Source organism: Lissotriton helveticus, chromosome 7 (genome assembly GCF_964261635.1).
Source record: "Lissotriton helveticus chromosome 7, aLisHel1.1, whole genome shotgun sequence".
Classification (NCBI taxonomy): domain Eukaryota; kingdom Metazoa; phylum Chordata; class Amphibia; order Caudata; family Salamandridae; genus Lissotriton; species Lissotriton helveticus.
The window spans coordinates 268,414,215-268,437,975 of record NC_136068.1 but is presented as its reverse complement, the minus strand read 5'-3'; the positions used below and the strand labels follow the sequence as shown (position 1 = coordinate 268,437,975).

The 23,761-nt window shown below is 48.1% G+C and overlaps 1 protein-coding gene across 1 annotated transcript in view; it reads left to right on the top strand.

Annotated features, from left to right (window-relative positions):
* The window catches only part of ZFP64 (ZFP64 zinc finger protein), a 73,529-nt gene extending 50,850 nt beyond the window's left edge, over window positions 1-22,679 (top strand). Inside the window, exon 6 of the mRNA XM_078652051.1 lies at window positions 20,600-22,679. Coding sequence (XP_078508177.1) covers window positions 20,600-21,873 — 1,274 coding nt within the window. The 3' untranslated portion in view covers window positions 21,874-22,679. The remainder of the gene's footprint in view (window positions 1-20,599) is intronic.
* Window positions 22,680-23,761: the final 1,082 nt, after the last annotated feature.

Here is a 23,761-nt window from a genome sequence, read left to right as displayed (position 1 = left end):
CACCACTTTAAAGCTGGTTTGAGTGCTTTATTTTCAGTACGTTTTTCTCTCACCTACGCGTTTCGGACTGTCCAGTCCCTGATCACGGTATACATATATATATATATTTTTGATTCTGTCATATCGGGAAGAGACGGTGTGATGCACTGCCAATCGGACCAATTATTATAACACAAACTTTGAAAAGGTCCTGATCCAGGTACGCATTTCAAACACTGATTCGTTAAAACAAAAAAGGAACTCTCTCTATTACATTGAGAAGTAACGGGACGGTTTGAGATACACCCCACAAAAGGATCCGTCTTTGATTATCTGCTCAACACTTTTTGGGGCCAATCCTTCCCGACAAGAACTTCATAGCGATTGCTTGACTAACCATCATATAATTGTGAGGCCATAATTCGGCCAACTGTTTTTATACAATGAAATCAACGTACTTCTGCAACTAATAAACTTTTTGTACAAATAAAGAAAGGACTTACAAAAAATATTTAGCTCTTTTTGGACTTTATAATTGTGCGCCCCCCACCCAAGCTTAAAAAAGCCGTTGAAGATGATCTTTAGTCGTGACGGGTTCTGCAAGTATACGGTGGCGCCAATTTGTTCGAAAGGTGTAAATAACTGCCTCATTCTCCACCTTCTTTCCACTGTTGCATGGGCGTAATCTGGTCTGCAGAAGAACGAGAAACCTTTATATTCTCTTTTATTTATGGGCCGAGCAAGGTCAAAAATCGCTTCACGTAATAGAAAATTGCCAAAGTTTACAAGAACTGCTCGTGGATACTGTGCATTTGTCTGTGGTCTTTTTGAGAAGGTCAGGGGAAAGCGATGCGCCCGTTGTATTTCTTTGGCAAAATGCCAGGTGTGTAGCTCTGGGAACGCTTCTTTCAACAATGAAATTATGTAGCCCCTGGGGTCTTTCCCCTCTGCACTCTCAGGAATCCCAAGAAAGCGTAGTTTATTACGTCTTGCTCTATTTTCTTGGTCTTCGACCTTCATCATTAAATCCTTGACTATGCCCTCCTGCTCTTTCCCAAGTGCTTGCAGAACAGAGACATCTTTCTCAAGATTTTCCGTGCGGATTTCAACTGAAGCCATTCTGTCTGAGACAAGCCACCCCCACTTTTTGTACCTCCCCTTGGAGTTTCTGGATGGCGATGTTGTTTTTTTTGTTGTTGTGTTTGACGTCTTCTTGAAAACTCTTGATTGATTTAAGCACGTCACACAGGGAGGGTTCTGATTGGATTCTCCTACCATCACCGGAAACTGACTGCGGACTCTTAAAAGCTTTTGATTCTCCGGAGAGACATAGTTTAGAATTTGATTCGATAATATCGTGTGATGAAGTGATCCTGGGTCTATGACCATTCTGATCAGTGTTACTCCCTTGATCCGTGGTGTCTTCATACATTAGTTTGTTCTGTCTCCTTTGTCTTTTTTTTTTCTTTCTTGTTTCTTTCTCGAAGCGCTGTCCTTCAAAGCCGCGTTCAGTTTCTTTAACTCTGACTCTGACATTTCCAAATCAGAATGTTCAGGAGATCCAGCGCTCGTCTGTCCCGGCCTCTGTAGCTCGCTTGAGGTTGAGGTGCCAGTTTCATAAATTTCAGAACCAGAACCAGATCCAGACTCGGCAGAGCGATCAAGGGGCTGAACAAGGCATTGAGACCGGCCGTTCGTAGACGTAATTTGTTCTGTATTGACATCATCCCCAGTATCACTATCTATAGCAAGCACAAGCACTTGTTGTATCTGTTGCACCAGTTGCATCTGTTGTGAACTACCTACGTCATGATCCATGATGGGGAGGGGATGTGCTTTGTCACGCTTTCTGCCCTGAAGATTTTGATCCTCCTTGAAGAATGTTCCCAGATATTATAAGAGTGGGATATGGGGAGGGGATGTGCTTTGTCTCACTTTCTGCCCTGGAGATTTTGAATGCCTTTCTTCATATACCTCTACTTCTTCACTTACCGGCCAAAATTCTGAAGGAATCAACGCTGGTTATTGTAGTAGCTCCATTCTAGCCAAATGGCTCTGGGCTTCCCCTGTCGTATGCTCTAGCGATCTGCCGTTCTGGAGGCTTTGCGGTGCATTTGCTACGTGAGTTAGGCCTTGTTGACTTGGAGGTTGAGAGGGTGGGACTCCAAAGGAATGGGGTCACTGTCGCCTAGCATAGGCTATTCGCATTCTATATGCCCAGTTACTCTCAAAACATGTTCAATTAATGGTGGAGTGTTGCAAGAGTTTCCTGTTTGTCCTGTGTCTTTTATATATGTTTCTGTTGCTTGGGGTTTATATGGGAGGAGGTGAAGAATTTAGATATAGAGTCTTGAGAAATTCTGCAGCCTCGTTACTTGAAAATCGTTTCTCTTTCTCGACATGTTTCCTGTCCTTTAACTCCATCTTTGGTTCTAAGAGTCATCTCAACCATCCCTTTAAACCTCTTGCCTTGGTGGACCTAACGTCCCTCACTATGAAAGTGGTGTTTGTGGATATTAAACCTCTGGCACATATATTGGGGGGCTTTGATGCTCTTCTGTGTACAGAACCCTTGTGTTTTTTCCTATACAAAGTTGTTCTTCGTCCTTTGTCCTTCTTTCCTTCTTGAAATATCTTCTTTGTTTCATCGCTCTGTGGCAGTGTTTCCTATTTTTTGCCTACCTTCTGAGAGAAAGTAATGCCTTGATAATTCCCTAGATGCAGTTGCACTTCTGATCTATCTAGAATTATCCGAACCCTTCGGGAAATATGATAAACATTTTATATATCGGTATCGAGACAGGGCTTTTTGCCTCCGTTAGTAAGTTGATCAGCTCTGCCACTCTCATAACATGTTTTGGGCGGATAGTCCACGCCCGTCTGGCATACAGGGTAATTCCACTAGAAGTATTGCAGCCTCCTGGGCAGAAGTTAAAAGTCTACCCCAGGGCTTTAAGTGGGTTAAAAAAATGGGGTGTCTCTCCAAGAGGCGTGGCTGATGCACTTAACCCCTTGTGTGCTGCCGACGGAGCCCCGCCCACTCTTCAGAACGCCCGCACCGTGGCGGAAAAACCGCCACGGTCCAGGCGTTAAGGGCGTGGCTTTGAAAACATTTAAGCTAAAAATCTGTGCTTAGCATAGTGTGCTGCCTGACTTGTATTTTGCTCTTTCTGTCATTGCATCCAGATATGATACAAGTAACATCATACCTACGACAAGTCAGGACTATTATCTTTGTCAATGGCTGTTAGTTGCATTAGATAAATAAGCAGCAACTATAGCTTGTACATAATATTGAAAAAGCTGGTGAAACCATGACAATGTTGCTGCTCCTGAGTTTTAAAAAGAGAAGGGAAATCCAGAGAAATAATGACTCTTTTTAAAGAATGTTCCTTCCCCTACAACACTCACCTGGCATGTCGTCATTCCGTAACTTCTCCACTAGTGAGAAGTGTGAGCATGCGCACATGGATGTGCCTGCTGTCACTGCAGTCCGGAAAAAAACGGACCGCCTGTGCCAGGGCATTAAACAGCCCGTTTCGAGGCCCTTTTTAGGGCTCGGACTCCTCCCCACTGTAAGTGGGGGAGGAGTTTCGAGATCCTAATGTTAATGAAGAAAAAAAAGAAGTATCTCCTAGGGCCTTGGCGAGAGGAATTCCACACATTCCTTAGGGTTTTCTGTCATCTGGCCAGTGATTCGTCTTCCTTGTGTTTTCGTTTTAATAGGCTTGAAGTGATAGGGTAAATGTAGTTTTGTTCCGCCATTTTGGGCATATTTCGTTCGTGCTCGCGCAAAGAAGTACATAAATTATAATTAGGAGCTGTCAGGGTGCCTCCGTTAGTGAATCCAGATGGCCGGGCACGTTCACAATTCTGCAGCGCTCAGCGCGCAGCTTCCTTGTTTTGTTAGGCACGGTGAGATTAAGTGATTTGTCCAGAATCACGGATGTTGAGCGTCGTTGCCGAGACACGAACCCCGTTCTCCAGCTTCGAGGGCGACCGCTCTAGCTGTAAGCCTACATCCTTGCGCTTTCATCCTTTTGGGATCGGAAAATGTATTACCAATTTATTGACACCGCTTTGGAGCAACAGAGCACGGTACAGAGCGCTAAAAAGAATGTGTTGCAATAAAGTTAAACGTACATATATATTTTTAATACAATACATTTTTTACAGGTACGCAACAATGCACTGCAAGGTTCACGCCTCATAAAGATGTTTATGTGTATTTCGAATAAAGCGCCTTTTGTTTTTTTCACCATTTCTTCGGCTTCCCCCGCTCGAAGCGCACTCGGGAATGTGAAAAAGTGTTCCTGAGACTCTGGCACTCGAGCGGGCTCCAAGCCGGAATCACACAGTGTCAAATATGACATCATTTTTTATTGCTCAGTCCTGCGGCACGTGAGCTGTGTGCGCGAGAAACCTCGTTCCAGCCCACAGACACACGAAAAGTAGTTGTAAGAGCTGCGGCCATCATTAGCGGACACTTGGACCCTTTCTCTAAGAACAGAAAGTAGCCGTGAGAGGAGCGCCGGCAATTACTTCAGAGGAAGAGTTTGGAGCCGAGAACAAGACTTTCACTAACTCCTTGGATGGCGACAGAAGGGTTTCATACACTAGACACACATATGTCTGGAGGTGTCACAGTCCATACGTGGAGATGGACACTTCGCTGTTCTTCATTCGCAAAGATTAAAAGAAATACGAACTTGGCTGCGACATGAATGGCGGAAACGGTCGGGTGAACACAGTTCGTAAGAGATCCGTCCCGTGAAGTGCACCAAACGCGTTCTGGAGAAACCCTGTCCTGAGCCACTCAACAGCGGCGTGGGGATTCGATTCGTTTAAAAGAATATTTGTCCGACGTTGTGATTTTTCCTTCGGCTTCTGTGCACAGCATATAATACCATCTTAATTCAATGTATTTAGTTGTGACTGTGTAGTTCATTGTTTGTGGACGATAGTGAAGTTGAAATATCTAGAAAAGAGAATTTTGTACATATATAAATATAATAGTGGTGGACTGTATGGAGTATGATCGGACGCCTGAAACTGCAGCTGGTGTGTGAGTGCCGGCTCTTGTGACACTGTGTCTGTCTCCTGTCGGCTCCTCCTCACACGGTGCTGTGGCTCTCGTGACTCTGTGTCTGGCTCCTGCCTGCTCCTCACACAGTGCTGTGGCTCTCCTGACACTGTGTCTGTTTCCTGCCAGCTCCTCACACGGTGCTGTGGCTATCGTGACACGGTGTCTGTCTCCTGCCTGCTCCTCACACGGTGCTGTAGCTCTCGTGACACTGTCTGTCTCCTACTGGCTCCTCACACGGTGCTGTGACTCTGTGTCTGCCTCCTACTGGCTCCTCACACGGTGCTGTAGCTCTCGTGACACTGTGTCTGTCTCCTGCCTGCTCCTCACACGGTGCTGTGGCTCTCCTGACTCTGTGGTCTGTCTCCTGCCGGATCCTCACACGGTGCTGTGACTCTGTGTCTGTCTCTCACTGGCTCCTCACACGGTGCAGTGACTCTCGTGATTCTGTGTCTGTTTCCTGCCTGCTCCTCACACGGCGCTGTGGCTCTCCTGACACTGAGTCTGTCTCCTGCCGGCTCCTCACACGGTGCTGTGGCTTTCGTAATTCTGTGACCGTTTCCTGCCTGCTCCTCACACGGCGCTGTGGCTCTCGTGACACTGAGTCTGTCTCCTGCCGGCTCCTCACACGGTCACACGGTGCTATGGCTCTCTGACACTGTTTCCGTCTCCTGCCGGCTCCTCACACGGTGCTATGGCCCGGAATACCAGGAGGACCCCCCCCCCCAGGCCGGAGTGGCGGTGCGGCGGTGCAGAGTGGCGGTGCAGAGTGGCGGTGCAGAGTGGCGGTGCAGAGTGGCGGTGCAGAGTGGCGGTGCAGAGTGGCAGTGCAGAGTGGCGGTGCAGAGTGGCAGTGCAGAGTGGCGGTGCAGAGTGCAGAGTGGCGGTGCAGAGTGGCGGTGCAGAGTGGCGGTGCAGAGTGGGGGTGCAGAGTGGGGGTGCAGAGTGGGGGTGCAGAGTGGGGGTGCAGAGTGGGGGTGCAGAGTGGCGGTGCAGAGTGGCGGTGCAGAGTGGCGGTGCAGAGTGGCGGTGCAGAGTGCAGAGTGGCGGTGCAGAGTGGCGGTGCAGAGTGCAGAGTGGCGGTGCAGAGTGACAGCAGAGTGACAGTGAGTGCAGAGTGACAGCAGAGTGACAGTGACAGCAGAGTGACAGCAGAGTGACAGTGAGTGCAGAGTGACAGTGAGTGCAGAGTGACTGTAGAGTGCAGAGTGACTGTAGAGTGCAGAGTGACTGTAGAGTGCAGAGTGACTGTAGAGTGCAGAGTGACTGTAGAGTGCAGAGTGACTGTAGAGTGCAGAGTGACTGTAGAGTGCAGAGTGACTGTAGAGTGCAGAGTGACTGTAGAGTGCAGAGTGACTGTAGAGTGCAGAGTGACTGTAGAGTGCAGAGTGACTGTAGAGTGCAGAGTGGCTGTAGAGTGCAGAGTGGCTGCAGAGTGCAGAGTGGCTGCAGAGTGCAGAGTGGCTGCAGAGTGCAGAGTGACAGCAGAGTGCAGAGTGACAGCAGAGTGCAGAGTGACAGCAGAGTGCAGAGTGACAGCAGAGTGCAGAGTGACAGCAGAGTGCAGAGTGACAGCAGAGTGCAGAGTGACAGCAGAGTGACAGTGAGTGCAGAGTGACAGTGAGTGCAGAGTGACAGTGAGTGCAGAGTGACAGTGAGTGCAGAGTGACAGTGAGTGCAGAGTGACAGTGAGTGCAGAGTGACAGTGAGTGCAGAGTGACAGTGAGTGCAGAGTGACAGTGAGTGCAGAGTGACAGTGAGTGCAGAGTGACAGTGAGTGCAGAGTGACAGTGAGTGCAGAGTGACAGTGAGTGCAGAGTGACTGCGGAGACAGTGTGTCAGGGTGCACATTGTGTGAGTGTGCAGAATGAGTGTGCAGGGTAAACAGTGTGTGACTATGCAGGGTGACATTGGGAGTGTGCGGGTGAGCAGTGTGTGAATGTTACGGGGCAGTGTGTGAGTGTGCAGAAAACACCACACACACATACACCACACACACATAACGCACACACAAACCACACACCTCAGTCTCTCAACACCACACACTTGTCACCACTCAACACAACACACTCACCACCACACTCACTCCCCAGGCTCACCCCCACAGACTCACCACCACACACTCACCAGCACACAGAAACAACACACACAACAACACACCCCCAGCCGTCAATTAATGCTTTCACCATGCACAAACACCAACAACCATCATCCATCTGTGCACGCTTTTACCAAGCACACACCCACCAGCCGTCAGTGCACCCTTCCACCAGGCACACACACCTCCAGCCGGCAGTGCACTTTTCCACCAAGCAATCGCAGTATGGTACACTTTACTTTTAAACATATTCATATAAAGCACAGCATGCCACCATTGGTAAAATTACAATTCAACAAACATACTTCCACTACACACCACATGCAGACACTCCATAACACATGGCAAAAAGACATTGGCATTTACAATGCCATTAGCTCAAACTCAAATAAATCCGAGCCCGATTGCATTTCTAATGCTTGTTAAAACACTGCCGGTGCTCAACACCGGTGAGACCCGGCCCACTTAAAACCCTGGTCTTCCCATTTCAGAGCTGATTTTTGGGCTTCTCGGCATACATTCATTCCTCACTGCCGTCCTGGTATCAGGGTCGTTGCTGTCACGTTTGATGTTTTAATTGGTTAGAGGGCCGGGGTTTTGCTTTGGGACTCCTCGCATCGTTATGGCTGGGGAGAGGAAGAGGTGATGCCTGGATGACTCGTAATATTAAGATTACTAGTAAGTCATCTAGGAATGTTGCTGGAGCTGCTGGGTCATATAACGTTTTTAGGTTTCGCCTGGCGTCCGCTGTGCAGCAGCGTTCGCGCAGGCGAAAACTTTTGAGAAGAGTATGTGGCTTGGTCACCGCCTCTCACTTCCATTGGCTAGCTCCATAAATGGAGGCTAGCCATTGGAAAACAGAGGCGTCCGTCATTCTGCGAGGCGACTCGTGGGCGTTCCTGAGATTTTTTCTCATCCAGCCCCTTTTAGGACGTCAGTGCGGCGGTGGGCGGGGTTTATTTTTTTGATCGTCCATGTTTCTTTTGGTCATTCCGCGGCCGACCGCCGCCGGAGGAAGTCCAGGTGAGTGCCTTTGATTGTGGCCGTTCCCGCTGCCCACCTCCCGCTGTCCGTGTGCCCGTTCCCGCACCCCCCTCCCGCTGTCCGTGCCTTTCCCGCCCCCCTCCCGCTGTCCGTGCCTTTCCCGCCCCCCTCCCGCTGTCCGTGCCTTTCCTGCTCTCTCTCCCGCTGTCCGTGCTTTTCCTTGTTCTGTTTCCAACCCACTGTGATATAGCACTTTAATCCAATTGTTTTACTTTAGATGAAGCAGGACTAGGAATACCAGAATGTAAAGAGTTGGTAAATGAAAGGCCTGGGCCGAAATATAGTGTCCTAATGGCATGGAGTTGTTTGGAAAAAGTAGTTTGGCGTTATGAACACATGCGTGTATTAGTCAAAAAGCCTGTTAAGCATCAGTCGGGGCACTTAACAGGCCAAAATACCAAACATCTGTTGTACTCGTCCATTAGTATTAGGAAAGGGGCCCTCAAAAATACCGTGTGCCCGTTCCCGCACCCCCCTCCCGCAGTCCGTGCCTTTCCCGCCCCCCTCCCGCTGTCCGTGTGCCCGGTTCCGCACCCTCTCCCGCTGTCCGTGCCTTTCCTGCCCCCCCTCCCGCTGTCCGTGCCTTTCCCGCCCGCAGTCCGTGCCTTTCCTGCCCTCCCTCCCGCTGTCCGTGCCTTTCCTTGTTCTGTTTCCAACCCACTGTGATATAGCACTTTAATCCAATTGCTTTACTTTAGATGAAGCAGGACTAGGAATACCAGAATGGAAAGAGTTGGTAAATGAAAGGCCTGGGCCGAAATATAGTGTCCTAATGGCATGGAGTTGTTTGGAAAAAGTAGTTTGGCGTTATGAACACATGCGTGTATTAGTCAAAAAGCATGTTGAGAATCATTCGGGGCACTTAACAGGCCAAATTACCAAACATCTGTTGTACTCGTCCATTAGTATTAGGAAAGGGGCCCTCAAAAATACCGTGTGCCCGTTCCCGCACCCCCCTCACGCTGTCCGTGCCTTTCCCGCCCCCTCCCGCTGTCCGTGTGCCCGTTCCCGCACCCCCCTCCCGCTGTCCGTGCCTTTCCCGCCCCCCTCCCGCTGTCCGTGCCTTTCCCGCCCCCCTCCCGCTGTCTGTGCCTTTCCTGCCCTCCCTCCCGCTGTCCGTGCCTTTCCTTGTTCTGTTTCCAACCCACTGTGATATAGCACTTTAATCCAATTGCTTTACTTTAGATGAAGCAGGACTAGGAATACCAGAATGGAAAGAGTTGGTAAATGAAAGGCCTGGGCCGAAATATAGTGTCCTAATGGCATGGAGTTGTTTGGAAACAGTAGTTCGGCGTTATGAACACATGCGTGTATTAGTCACAAAGCCTGTTAAGCATCAGTTGGGGCACTTAACAGGCCAAAATACCAAACATCTGTTGTACTCGTCCATTAGTATTAGGAAAGGGGCCCTCAAAAATACTGTGTGCCCGTTCCCGCACCCCCCTCCCGCTGTCCGTGCCTTTCCCGCCCCCCCTCCCGCTGTCCGTGCCTTTCCCGCCCCCCTCCCGCTGTCCGTGCCTTTCCCGCCCCCTCCCGCTTTCCTGCCCTCCCTCCCGCTGTCCGTGCCTTTCCTTGTTCTGTTTCCAACCCACTGTGATATAGCACTTTAATCCAATTGCTTTACTTTAGATGAAGCAGGACTAGGAATACCAGAATGGAAAGAGTTGGTAAATGAAAGGCCTGGACCGAAATATAGTGTCCTAATGGCATGGAGTTGTTTGGAAAATGTAGTTCGGCGTTATGAACACATGCGTGTATTAGTCAAAAAGCCTGTTAAGCATCAGTCGGGGCACTTAACAGGCCAAAATACCAAACATCTGTTGTACTCGTCCATTAGTATTAGGAAAGGGGCCCTCAAAAATATGGAAATCATTTCCGCCCCAATATCGCTATGCTTGAGAACAGGACAATTAACATGCAACAAGCTGTTTTCCCTACTTACTCAAGTCTGGCTTACTTAACTAGACATGTACCCATTTCAGCCAAATGAGCCACACAGAGTTTTGATGTTTGTTTAAAGGGATGAAGTGAGGGGGCACTTTCTTTCTATGCTGATGCAAATTTAAAGATTGTGGATGGTCTACGCCAAACCAGAAAATCACATCTTTAATCTAATATCTCTCCCTTTAAAGGAGTAAGGAGCATATCCATGCAAGACCATCACCTTAAAGAAGTGAGGGAATGCCTGTTGTGAGGAAGAAGGTTGCTTGTTTCAATAGTCCTGCCCGAAAGGAAAGGAAACGCATGTCGCCAGATGGAAGCTGCCTAGTCTAATGGCATGGTACCGCATGGTTGTATCTCGCTGTCCGTCCCCCCTCCCGCTGTCCGTGTCTTTGTGTATCCCGCTGGCCGTCGCCCCCCCCCCCCCCTGCTGTCTGTGTCTCTGTTTAGGCACACCCAGGCGCTCCTGGCTGTTCCCATCCCATTTTACAAGAGCCCAGCCCCATTAGCCCATTGCTATTGGCAATGTAAATGAGACTGCCATTTATTTATCTGTTTTCAAAACCAACACATAAATAAAATTTTGTCATTTACAATGCCAATAGCTCTAACTTTTCCAAAGGCGAAACCATTGCATTGTAAATGCTTGTTTTTGTTGCGAACACTGCAGGGTTGTCAACTTTTTTATTTTCGTGTTACAAAAAGCAGCACCTCTCAGCGCACAGCACCGTTGAGTGCCCAGGCCAGGAAGGCTTAGACTGCAGTCTGTACAGATTAAAATGTCCGACACCTCACGGCATCAGCCCACTTCTGACTTTTATGTTTTAAACAAAGACACTCGGCTAAAACGCCCGAGGACACTTGGCTAAAACGCCCGAGGACACTTTCTCACACCGAATCTCCTATTAATATGTAAATGTGCGCCTCTTTTGTGAAGAAGTTCCTTGATCCCATCTACATATCAGGTTCACCTCCCACCATTGTTTAACTCTCTGATCTAACTCGAAGTTTCATGGAAATCATTTAATACCTTTATAGAAGCAGCTAACTGTTCGTGTTATTTGGCTTTTTAACTCCACCCTGGTGTTCCAGTGACATCTAGCGGTGACGGCATATATCAGTGCGTTATTAAAACGTTCACATCCTATCATCCTAACGGTGTTGTACAGAATGAAATGTATAAAATTATACATTCATTTAAATCGAGGTTTTTTGTGTGTTGGAACTTCCAGTTTGACCACTTACAAATAGGTTTCTACAGTTTTTCAAGTTCTAGCCTGTAGGTTTTGTGCATCCAATGAATTGCAGCAGAGGAAGTTACTTTGATGTCATAGGCGTTATGGAGTGGTCTAACAATTGCTTATGTTTATTTTTTATTTTTTGTTTGCATTTCAACCTATAGAATTACCCCTTTTCGGCAGGACTTATGCAGACTACTTCACAAACGTGTCCGTGCTGCCGTATGTCCACTCCTGTCCATGTATAATTGTTCACATTACATTTACACCAGGATTGAATAAATTGTACCATCAATTGCTTGGTTTTGCTCTAACACCTGCATTGCAGGGATAATGAAGGGGGGGGGAGAAGCAGGAAGTGACATCAGTTGATTAGTAGGTGTCCACTCTGTCCCTTTTCTTCGACGTCAGAATACCTGTTGTTAAAAGGGTTGTTCTTCTGCCACGAGAGCCTTTCATCCGAGCTCTCAGGCTCGGATCCCTTCATCAGCGGCCTCCGCATTGCTGGTGGTATCTGCTGTTTTACATAGGATGTTTCCCTGGGTTCTAGATGCCAGGGGCGCTCGCGCAGGACTCTTTAATGTTCGGATGCAGGTTTTAGTTTTCCACCCACATCTTCTCCACCACACTCCCGCTCACTGTGCTCGGAACAGCCAGGGTGCCTAAACATGGCATAAGGGCTGTGCTTTAAATAGGCAGGTACTGTCCGGTACCTAGTACCAGCACTTTTTTTTTATTTTGAGAGGGAGAGTACCGGCACTTCTCAGAAACAAGCACTTGCACTTTTATTTCTCCATTCCAAGCACTGCATAAGGGGGCCTCCACTTCCAGCATTTTCTTTCTGCTTCCTGCGGTGTCTCATTCTGTTGGAGCTGCTGGTGTTTGCTGGGAAGATTCCCAGTAGAAGCAACTAATTCTCCGTTATGTGTTTCGGCAGATTTCTTCTGTCGCCAAACATGGCGGGTATAAATCATTGCTGTCAGTCGCCTTGAGGGCAACTGCATATACCATTCCCCTGATGCTGATGCTGATGTGTGGCATTACTATCTGCTTTCACGATTCTGGCTGGGTATTTTTTGCTGTAGGATCTGTAGTACAGTGTAAAATTATGCAAACCTTCACATTCCAAGAACTTTTCAAGATTTTAAGCGGCACACCCTCGATGCTTTTTGGATCGGTGGGGTGCCTTAGTACACTGGCTGCATTTCTCTGCAGTGGGTCCTGTATGCCTTTTATCTCCTTGCGGTTTTGGGTTTTACCCTTCTCTCCACCCCGGGCTGAATGTCCTGTTTTAGTGGGTGACCTGGCAGGTGGTGCTAAATTTAGGGTCATATATATCATACAGTACTTTAATTGAACACTCTAGTTCACACTATGTTTTTATCTCCTTTGGGGCAGATGTCCTTGGTGTGGCCTTTCTCCATTCTGCTGTTCTATGAATTGGAACTTTTTTGTTTGTAGGTGTTGATCTTACAATAAACTATTCATATCTCGAGTTAGTGTGGTTTTCAGCCCACCCAACGTTTTACTGGACACTAATATGTAAATATAGCGACAAGGAAGCTGGGCGAAGGATTGTGCTTGCATTACCCAAGTAATCTTCAGTAATCCCAGTCCGCGTCCTGACCAGAGTCCTGTTTCCTACCCAGCTACCTTGGTGGAGTGGGCGCCCTAGTTATTTGTCTCACAGGAGCTTATTGTTCTACAAGTTATTGCTGTTCTCTAACACTCCTAGAAAGAAAGGCAACGAGGGTATAAAATTAAAAATAGCGATTTCGTTTCTACTTGTTAGGCATGAGTTTTTAGGGGTGAGGATGTGTCCTCGCTTCATTTTTTAATTTTTTTTATAAAAAAGCGGCAGGAGTGTTTAAAGAAGAGAGACTGGACATAGCAACTGGGATTGAGAGTCATAAGTTATAAACAGTTTGGGTTTAAAATGTAAAAAGGATTGGGCATATCAAAAATTATGCGTAACAACGCCATACCTTTACTTATGTTCTATTTACAGAAGGAATTCGTGAGGAGGTAGGGGAGACTCCTGCTTTATAAGGGAAACATTGGAGGTTAAACTTTATTTCTTATTGTTAGAGAAGTTGTGTTTCTTATGCAGTCTTGGCAGTGAGGATTCCCAGCAACTTAAATTATTGTACTTCAAAGACAACTTCAAGAGGTTTTATTGTGGCTAGGAGGTTTTAGTCTGCTGTGCAAAGTTTGAGGGAGATGTTGAGTGCAGACTGAGAACGATGTATATTTGACGAGGATTTCAAATAAGTAGCTGTCAGATAAACAGTTGATAGCCTTCAAAACAATGATTAATAACTTGTACAGAGCGCTCGTTTGAGGTGACTGCTACCTGGCGTAGTGAAGGTTCTACAAGGTAGAGTGTGACTTGGAAGGTTATAGACGGGCAACTGGGATTATGCAGCAGAAGAGCACTACATTATACTGCAGAGTTGACCAGATTATGCATCAAGAATAGGCAAATTATGCAGCACATTGTGTGATAGTATTTCATTATTTTGTCATCTTTACACATGGTATTACTGTCCGGGAAATGATTTCACTGTATTGGTACCAGTTTAACACCCACACATTTTCAGATTATGCAGCAGAGGATGGATTATGTGGCAAATGCAGAAACTTCATAATTATGCAAAAAATGCTGTAGCTTCGCATAATTCCAGTGGCATTGGTTATGAGGCCTCATGGTTATGTTAAATTCCCTTGTCCAAAGGCAAGAATGCGTCAGCGATGCTGCCGTCTAGTTTCCTAAGACTTTCTGTCTGGGATTACGATGGTTTAAGACTTTGTGCCTGGCAGATATGGCTTTTGCAATTTTAAAGAAATTGCATAGCTAAAGTATAGTATGCATTAGAAATCTAGGATCTGAGTTTTCATGGAAGTTAATGTTGGCTTCAAGCATGTCTACAGATGCACATGTTCTGCATGCTCCTACTATCTTTGGTTGGGCGCTGCCTTTACAATTGGTCAAAGATTCGGGTCCTAGGATGTGATGCAACTCTTCCCTTAGTTTACAATGGGTTGCGCACCAACTTCACCATGTCAAGAGCACCTACGAAAAAAAGTGCTAAGCCCCCACTGTGGGCCTGTTTTGCCCAGATCAGAGGTCGCCAAAGTGCCCATCTTAAAGAGACTGGCTGAAGAACTCAAGGCAGACAAAAGTGGCTCTTTATCTATCCAGAGACCAGCACATCTCTTGTGGGACACCCCCGCGCCGCACGGCCACCAGCTGCTGCGTGTGCCCCTTGCCTGCCCTCTGCCTCGCTGCTGCCTCGTTTGCCGGCTGCCGCCGCTGCGAGTGTTTTTGCCCTTGTTTTGACGGTTTTTTGTGCTTGCTTGGTTTAACTCTCTTTTTTCCCCTGTTTTTGCGTTTATTTGTGCCTGTTTCATTATATTTGCATTTTCCCCGTGTCTGCTCTCCTTCCTTGTTGTCCGCCTACCTCGCCGCCCCCCGCCCTCCCTTCCCGCCACCGCCGCTTGTCCCCGCCCCTTTTTTGTCTTCTGTAACCCTCCCCGCTCCCGCCTCCCAGCTGCCCCGCCCACCCGCGCACTTGGCCTTAAATGGCGACCGTGCGACGCAGGTGAGTGTGACCCACTTGTGGGACACCCCCGCGCCGCACGGCCACCAGCTGCTGCGTGTGCCCCTTGCCTGCCCTCTGCCTCGCTGCTGCCTCGTTTGCCGGCTGCCGCCGCTGCGAGTGTTTTTGCCCTTGTTTTGACGGTTTTTTGTGCTTGCTTGGTTTAACTCTCTTTTTTCCCCTGTTTTTGCGTTTATTTGTGCCTGTTTCATTATATTTGCATTTTCCCCGTGTCTGCTCTCCTTCCTTGTTGTCCGCCTACCTCGCCGCCCCCCGCCCTCCCTTCCCGCCACCGCCGCTTGTCCCCGCCCCTTTTTTGTCTTCTGTAACCCTCCCCGCTCCCGCCTCCCAGCTGCCCCGCCCACCCGCGCACTTCGCCTTAAATGGCGACCGTGCGAACGCGCAGCGGTCACGCGCAGCGGGCGCGCCGATTGTGCGCCAAAGGTAAGCCCGTCTGCGCCCGTCCGCGCCTGGACCGCGCCCAGCGCCAGGACCCCTGGCTCTCGAAGACCCCGACCGACCCGCCTGACGTACTCAGCCGCCACCCTCTTCGCTCTCAACACCGGCCGACTCCCAGAATGCCACCAAGCCACTCCAAGACGCACCCACGGACCTTTCAGCTGCCACGCCTGCAAATTCTCCTGCATCCGGACCAGCCCCGCACCAGCACCCGCCAAGCCGAACTCCAGCAGCACCCACCTCAAGTGCATCCTGCTCAACACCCGCTCCGTCCACAGACACGCCATCGAACTCTGGAACCTCCTAGACGCCACAGCCCCTGACGTTGCCTTCCTCACGGAGACCTGGATGAACGCCTCTTCAGCTCCCGACATCGCCATCCCAGAGGGCTACAAGATCGTCCGGAGGGACCGAAACGCCAACCAGATGGGAGGAGGCATCGCCATCATCCACAGGAACACCATCCGTCTCACGACCAGCACCGACAACACCCTGACCAGCGCCGAACACCTGCATTTCCAGATCCACACCAACCCGAACACCACCCTCAGAGGCACCCTGATCTACCGACCCCCTGGACCGCGCACGCAATTCAGCGAGGACATCGCCGACTTCATCAGCCCGCATGCCCTCCCCTCCGCTGACTACATCCTCCTGGGAGACCTCAACTTCCATCTGGAGAACAACAACGACCGCAACACCACCACCCTGCTCGACAACCTCGCCAACCTGGGACTCAAGCAACTGGTGTCCACCCCCACCCACCTCGCCGGACACACACTCGACGCCGTCTTCTCATCCAGCACAGACATCGACTTCAGCCACGCCACAGAGCTTCAATGGACGGACCACAGCTGCGTCCACTTCACCTTCAAGAGAACGACGACCCACCAACACCAGCAACAGACCGCCCGCAGAAGCTGGAACAAGATCACAGCAGACCAGCTCGCCACCTCCCTGAGCCAACACCCTCCTGCCGGCTCAGCGAACCCCAGCCAGGCCGCCGACAACCTCACAAAGTGGATCAGCAACTGCGCGGACGAACTCGCTCCGCTGAGGACCCCGCCTAGCAGACCCGGCAGCAAGAAGGCCCCATGGTTCACCGACGAACTCAAGAGCTCCAAGAAGAACTGCCGAGCCCTCGAGAAAGTCTGGAAAAGGGAACCGACACCGGACAACAGGACCTCCTGCAAACTTGCCACCCGGAAACACCACCAGCTGATCCGCGCCGCCAAGAAAACAGCTTTCAAGGACCGGTTGGACAACAACGCACACAACTGCAAGGAACTCTTCAACATCGTGAAAGAGCTTTCCAACCCCAGCGCAGGAAACAACGACATCACCCCATCGCAAGACCTCTGCAACTCCCTCGCCTCATACTTCCACAACAAGATCACGGACATACACAGCAGCTTCAACAACCAACCAACGCACACCACGACCGACCAGCCACCCCCCCCCACCACCACCCTCCACGCCTGGACCCCGATCAGCACCGAAGACACCATCCGCACGATGAACTCCATCCACTCCGGATCACCGACCGACCCCTGCCCTCACCACGTCTTCAACAAGGCCGACGCTGTCATCGCACCCCACCTGCGAGACATCATCAACACCTCCTTCGACACCGCCATCTTCCCTGAAAGCTGGAAACACGCCGAACTCAGCGCTCTACTCAAGAAACCAACAGCGGACCCCACCGACCTCAAGAATTACCGCCCCATCTCGCTTCTCCCGTTTCCAGCCAAAGTCATCGAGAAGACCGTCAACAAGCAGATGGCCGCCTTCCTCGAGACGAATGGGTCCCTCGACCCCTCACAGTCCGGCTTCCGAGCCAATCACAGCACCGAGACCGCCCTCATCGCCGCCACCGATGACATCTGAGCCCTGATGGACAACGGAGAAACAGCGGCCCTCATCCTCCTAGACCTCTCCGCGGCATTCGACACTGTCTGCCACCGCACCCTAGTACAGCGCCTCAGCAACGTCGGAATCCAGGACAAGGCGCTGGAATGGATCATCTCCTTCCTCGACGGAAGAACACAGAGAGTCCGCCTACCACCGTACAAGTCAGAGGCCTCCGAAGTCATCTGCGGCGTCCCCCAAGGATCATCCCTGAGCCCCACCCTCTTCAACGTCTACATGAGCCCCCTCGCGGCCATCGTACGCAAACACCACCTCAGCATAATCTCCTACGCCGACGACACCCAGCTGATCCTCTCCCTGACCAACGACCCCGCCGCCGCCAGAGCCAACCTGCACGAAGGGATGAAAGAGGTAGCCGAGTGGATGACGACCAGCCGCCTGAAACTGAACTCGGACAAGACGGAGGTCCTCATCCTGGGCTCCTCACCCTCCGCCTGGGACGACTCCTGGTGGCCTCCCGCCCTGGGCACCGCACCCAAACCGACAGACCATGCACGAAACCTGGGCTTCATCCTGGACTCCTCCCTCTCCATGACCAGGCAAGTCAACAGCGTCTCCTCGGCGTGCTTCCAACATCCTACGCATGCTACGGAAGATCTTCTGGTGGATCCCCACAGAGACCAGGAAGACCGTCACCCAGGCCCTCGTCACCAGCCGACTGGACTACGGCAACGCCCTCTACGCCGGGACCACCGCCAAGCTCCAGAAGAGACTCCAGCGGATCCAAAACGCCTCAGCCAGACTCATCCTCGACATCCCACGATCCAGCCACATCTCCGGACATCTGAGAGACCTTCACTGGCTCCCCGTCAACAAGAGAATCACCTTCCGCCTCCTCACCCACGCACACAAAGCCCTACACGACCAAGGCCCGAGCTACCTCAACAGCCGAGTCAACTTCTACGCTCCCAAACGCCACCTCCGATCAGCCAACCACGCCCTCGCCGCCGTCCCCCGCATCCGAAGAGCGACTACAGGAGGAAGGTCCTTCTCCTACCTGGCCGCCAAGACCTGGAACTCCCTCCCGTCCAACCTGCGCCTGACCCAAGACCACCTCTCCTTCAGGAAGAAGCTGAAGACCTGGCTGTTCGAGCAGTAGCGGCACCCCCCCCCCCCCAGCGCCTTGAGACCCTACGGGTATGTAGCGCGCTTTATAAGTGTCACTGATTGATTGATTGATTGATTGATCTCTGCCAATCTGGCCCCAGGTAAGCCATCAACCACGCTGCCTCTATTTCCCAAGAAACGGAAGCTGATGATCAAGTTGTAGCTTGACTTTGATGCACCAGGACACCTGGTGCAGAAGAGACGCAAGTACAAGGCAACAAGTGTTCCACGCCATCCTGCGATATCCAGGCACTTACCACCTCCACCACCACCCCCTCCTCGACCACCACAACTATACTCCTCCCCCCACCTCAACTATACTCATCCCCCCACCTCCACCATACTCATCCCCCCAACTCCACCTAAGTCTTCTGATAGTTCAGTCCATTCCTTCTCTGACCTTGGAATCCTATGTAGGTTGTGAGATTCTTATGAGCAGCCTGGTGGATTGATGATCCATGGAACAAATACAATGTCCTCCACACAAATGATCTGGCGCCATCTCCCGGATGATATTGTTACGTCATCAAGAAAGGGTCTTGCCACCATAAAGTGGACATGCACTTCTTCCAGGGCCAGGACAATGTTTTGGTGGAGGCCCTCTCGAAGATAGATCACGCTGTCTGATTCTTGCACATGCTCAAAGGCATGCTCATTTCTGCACCTGACCACTTTAAAGACCCTGTCCGGGCTATGGTGATCACGCGATGGGTAGAACTGAAGTGTCTCCCCCACCCCACAGATTCCATTGTGTTACATATAGCATGCAAGTGGGCCTCAGTTCATGGAACCTGTGCCACTCTCCACACAGCCTAGGAGAGCAAATGCTTCGATGCCACCAGCAAGCGTGTGGTGTTTAGTGAAACCACCCAGATATGCATCGTAAAGTCTGTTGGTTTGCTGTTGAAGAACAATCGGTTTTGCTCTAGAATAGATGGAGGCAGTGGAGCATCATCTACTTGACGCATACAAGAGAAGGGAAGGAGTTACTCAAATGATCTCCAATGCAATTGCCCTCTGTTATGTTATATGTTATATATTGATTTGTAACGCGCACTGTTAGTCAAGACTGTCCTCTGTACGCTTCACAATGCTGATACTGCCTCCCATAGTGTAAACTCTAGCATGCTGCTCCGTTGCCATGCATGTCTTTGTTTCTGTGGGTTCAAACCAGTGCTTCAACAACACCTCCTCAACATTCCATTCAATGGTGATCACCTCTTTGTACCCAAAGTGGGAGAGATGTTGGAGAAAATAGACCAGCAAAGTCTATGGGTGCACAGCAACGGCCACTCCGAGGATCTCCTTTCATGGGCTGCAATCCAGAGGCTGGAGCTAGACCTCCACCTCTGGTCAAATGGCCACTTTCCAGCGCCAATGCCAGGCCTTTTCCGATTTCCAGATAGGCAGGGGGATTCTCAAGAGGTGGTTACAGGGGCAGTAACAGCAAAAGCAGTGATGGGCTTCAGAAAAGGAGTCTCAGCTCCCTAGCACTGACTCGCCAACACCCCCCCCACACACACACACACACACAAGCCCGACTCTTCACACAACACCTGTCACAAGGATTCCCATTCACTCTGCCTCCTTATGCTATTTGTGGAGCATTGCATGCGCTTTTACCTTTTTAGACTGGATGCAGAAAGTTGTCTACTGGTGTCAGTGGGGGCAGATCAGTTCTAAGGGTGTAGGGTAGTTTGAGTCGTATACATGTCAGGCTTGCGGGATTACTTGTAAGTAATTACAACATTACCATTGCCTTGATGGTCCTATTTCAATACATCATTTAAAGTTATGTTTCTCACCTTAGGTCAGACTTGTCAAAATTGTCTAATATAAATATGTATTTTGGCAATGTTTTTTTTTACGGTAACTGCATCACATTGTTTTGCCTGTTGCCTAATACAACAATTGTCTCTGTAACACCTAGTAATAAGCATTAGAAGGAAGTGTTCAGCAAGTCTCTCAAATACTTGTTGTATATAAGCATTAAACTGGTTTCACATAGGAATATGATTATAGTAGTTAAAGTGGTTTTAATAAGGCTGTATTTTATGCATCTTATGTAGAAATGAATATTGATTTAATGCCTCTCTAATATAAATTGATATTGTTTTCACAGGTGATGCACCCTTTCAGTGTAAATTGTGCAGCTCTAAATTCAAAATAAACTCTGATTTGAAGAGACACATGCGTGTTCACTCAGGGGAGAAACCCTTCAAATGTGAATTCTGCGATTTTGTCTGTGCCATGAAGGGAAATCTGAAATCTCACGTAAGGATCATGCACAACTCCTCAAACACATTCAGGTGCCCAGAATGCGATTTCCAATGTGGGAACAAAACAAGCCTCCGCCAGCATGGACGAACACACCAGCCTGAACAGCCTGTAAAATGCTTGGACTGCAATTATTCTTGTTCAAACAAAGCTGCTCTTAAGGTCCATGAGCGGATCCACTCCAAAGACCGCCCCTTTAGATGCGAGTTTTGCAGCTTTGATACCAAGCAGCAGAGCAACCTGACCACACACATGAAGAAGATCCACGGCGACAAAGTAAAATCCAAGAAGTCCTCTATGGAAAAAAAAGATGGCGAGGTTCCAAAGCAGGGTGGCTCCCGGCAAGTGGCTAAACTTGATGCTAAGAAGGCCTTCCGGTGTGATATCTGCGATGCATCATTTGTCAGAGAGGATTCGCTGCGCAGCCATAAAAAACAGCACACAGAATATAATGACCCTAAAACATACGAATTGGCAGTTTTACAACTTCAAATGGATAATGGGCAAAGCAGTGTTCCTGTTGCTGTCAAGCACCTTCAGGTTGCGCACTCACCTCATCAACCCGCTTCCTACAGTGAGAGTAGAGTCATGATTATTGTGGGGCATCAGGTTCCACAGACGAATACTGTTGTACAGACTATGTCAATGAACGATGGTTCTCCTACTTTGACTAACCCAGATCATGAAGACCTGGCAAGCAATGTTTTGCGCCAAATCAGTTTGATGGCACCATCTGATTCCGTAATAACCAACAACGAAATCAGCTCACTTGGTCAGCAGACTGTTCTCCTTACAAGACACGATCAATGTGATGTCAACAGTGTCCATCAGGATCTAATTCCAAGCACTACCATCTGCAGTCATGTGCCATCAGCCAACCAGGCATACATCACCAGCTCGGACTTTGAAGGTCTCAATGCTTTCATTCAGAAGGGAACAACTGAGGTTACAGTTGTTACCGAGGGAGCTGAACATATTACTGTGTCGACATCAGAGCAACCCACGCCAATGTTTTCTTCGTCTACCCATTCAGATGTTCCTAAGCAAGCCTATTCTATTGTTCAGTCTGCTGGGGCACATTCCTCTTTACTGTATCCAGCAGACGCCATTCCTGATTAGTCTAAAACGTCTCTTGTGTGTTTTAAGATAAACAATTGAAATATAAACGGACAAAACCAAAGTGGCTTAATTTTTTTCATGTATATTTTTACCTGCTTGTATTTTTTATTTTAAAATAAAGAAAGAGCCAAAAGTCAAGTAATAATCTAGGAAAGAAGACAATATCAAACATGACACTCATTCACAAACGTTCAGATTTATACTACTGATACTAAAATAACAAAATCTCAAATGCCTATCTTAAAAAAAAAGTAAAAACCAAGCAACTGTCATGTTAAAAACAAGATTACATCTAACCCCCACAAAAAGTAAGACATAAGAATAAGGTGAAACATGTAAGATAGCGATGCTTCCAGCAATTTTACTGACCCTTGCTCAACCTACAGGATGACTGTAAAGCTGCATATTTAACTTACCTTTCTTTAAATGTTTCCCAATCACCGCTGTGTTATACTCCTAATGTAAATTGTGTGTTCAAAAGATGTAAATGTATCCTCGCTAATTGCTATTCCTAACTGGCTGGTTTTGAGAAACTTTTCCAGTGTTACATTTTTTTGTTCTTACATGCATTTCATTTTTTTAATCTCTTGTCTTCTGTAATAATGTGACTTATGAATATCTCCAGGTGCATTTCTATATGATTGTGTTGCGTTTAATATGGCAGTGTTTGCATAAATTAACAAATCATTAAGGATTAAAGTGCAATAATGTTTTTTTAATATTGAGAAACATTTTTCAAATGTCTGTTTAATATTTGATGATGATCCTGTACATAAGTTGTATAATAAACTATCTAGCGATCCTTATGAATAACTCCTTTGATGTTATGTTTCCCATGCAAAGTTAAATAAATTGGGATAAATGTGTGGCAAATAGTAAATGGACCACGTGCTTTTCGTAGATTTGGTTATGGGTCCATAATTCCTAACACATGTTGTTGGGCTTCTGCCATACACAGATATATTTTTAGATTTTATGAAATTTTTTAATTTGGCAACATTTCTAGCAGATAAAGTAGGTTCATGAGTGAGAACCATGATAAGACAGATTTTTATTTTCGTTGTTAAGCATTTAGCACTTTTAAGAGAAAATTGAGGCATTATCGGAATATGTATTTTGCACTCATTGATCAACATTTTTTAATTTAGGGCTTTTGTAGGTGGTAGATTGATATTGCACCTGAACATTTGCGCATTCAACTGCTAAACCACAATAACCTGATGTCTTTGTAGCATGAGAAGAAACATGATCTTTTGTTCTGAAATATAACATGTTGCTCATTCTACCTACTGAAAATTATTGTTTTTTCTTTTGGTGTACATTTTGTTATATCTGCACGTTACTCAAACACTGGTACTTTATAATGAGTAACTACATGACGTTTTAGTGTTTCTATGGAGATAGTGTCAAAAATATCTAACGATATTTATATTTAATAATTATCGGTGGATGCATTTGGAACAGTTGCATTTTATTTGCTGCAATGTGTTGTTATAAAAAGTGATTTTTCATATTGAAGATAATATTGCAGAACAATATTTACAAGTATATAGGACTTTAAAAGTGAGTTGCCTTTAACCCATGGAGAAGAAAGATTTGAGCCTGGTCTATTAAAATGGTCTCTTCTGTATTTATATGAATTAACGATCAACTTTCATTACTCGAGTTACTATTCTTTCTAATCGAGAGAGTCAGACCACGTAGGCTACACCCGTACTGAAGTTTATATTGTGCAAGCTTGATCCAGACTAAGAACTGTTCATACTTATCACTTGGAATTTCATTATTTTGATTTTGTTTTCCTTGTCTCGGGCTTTACATAGAGGAGGCTTTGACTCCGTACAGACACCATTAAAGCAATACCCATGTAAAGAGCAAGAAAAGATAC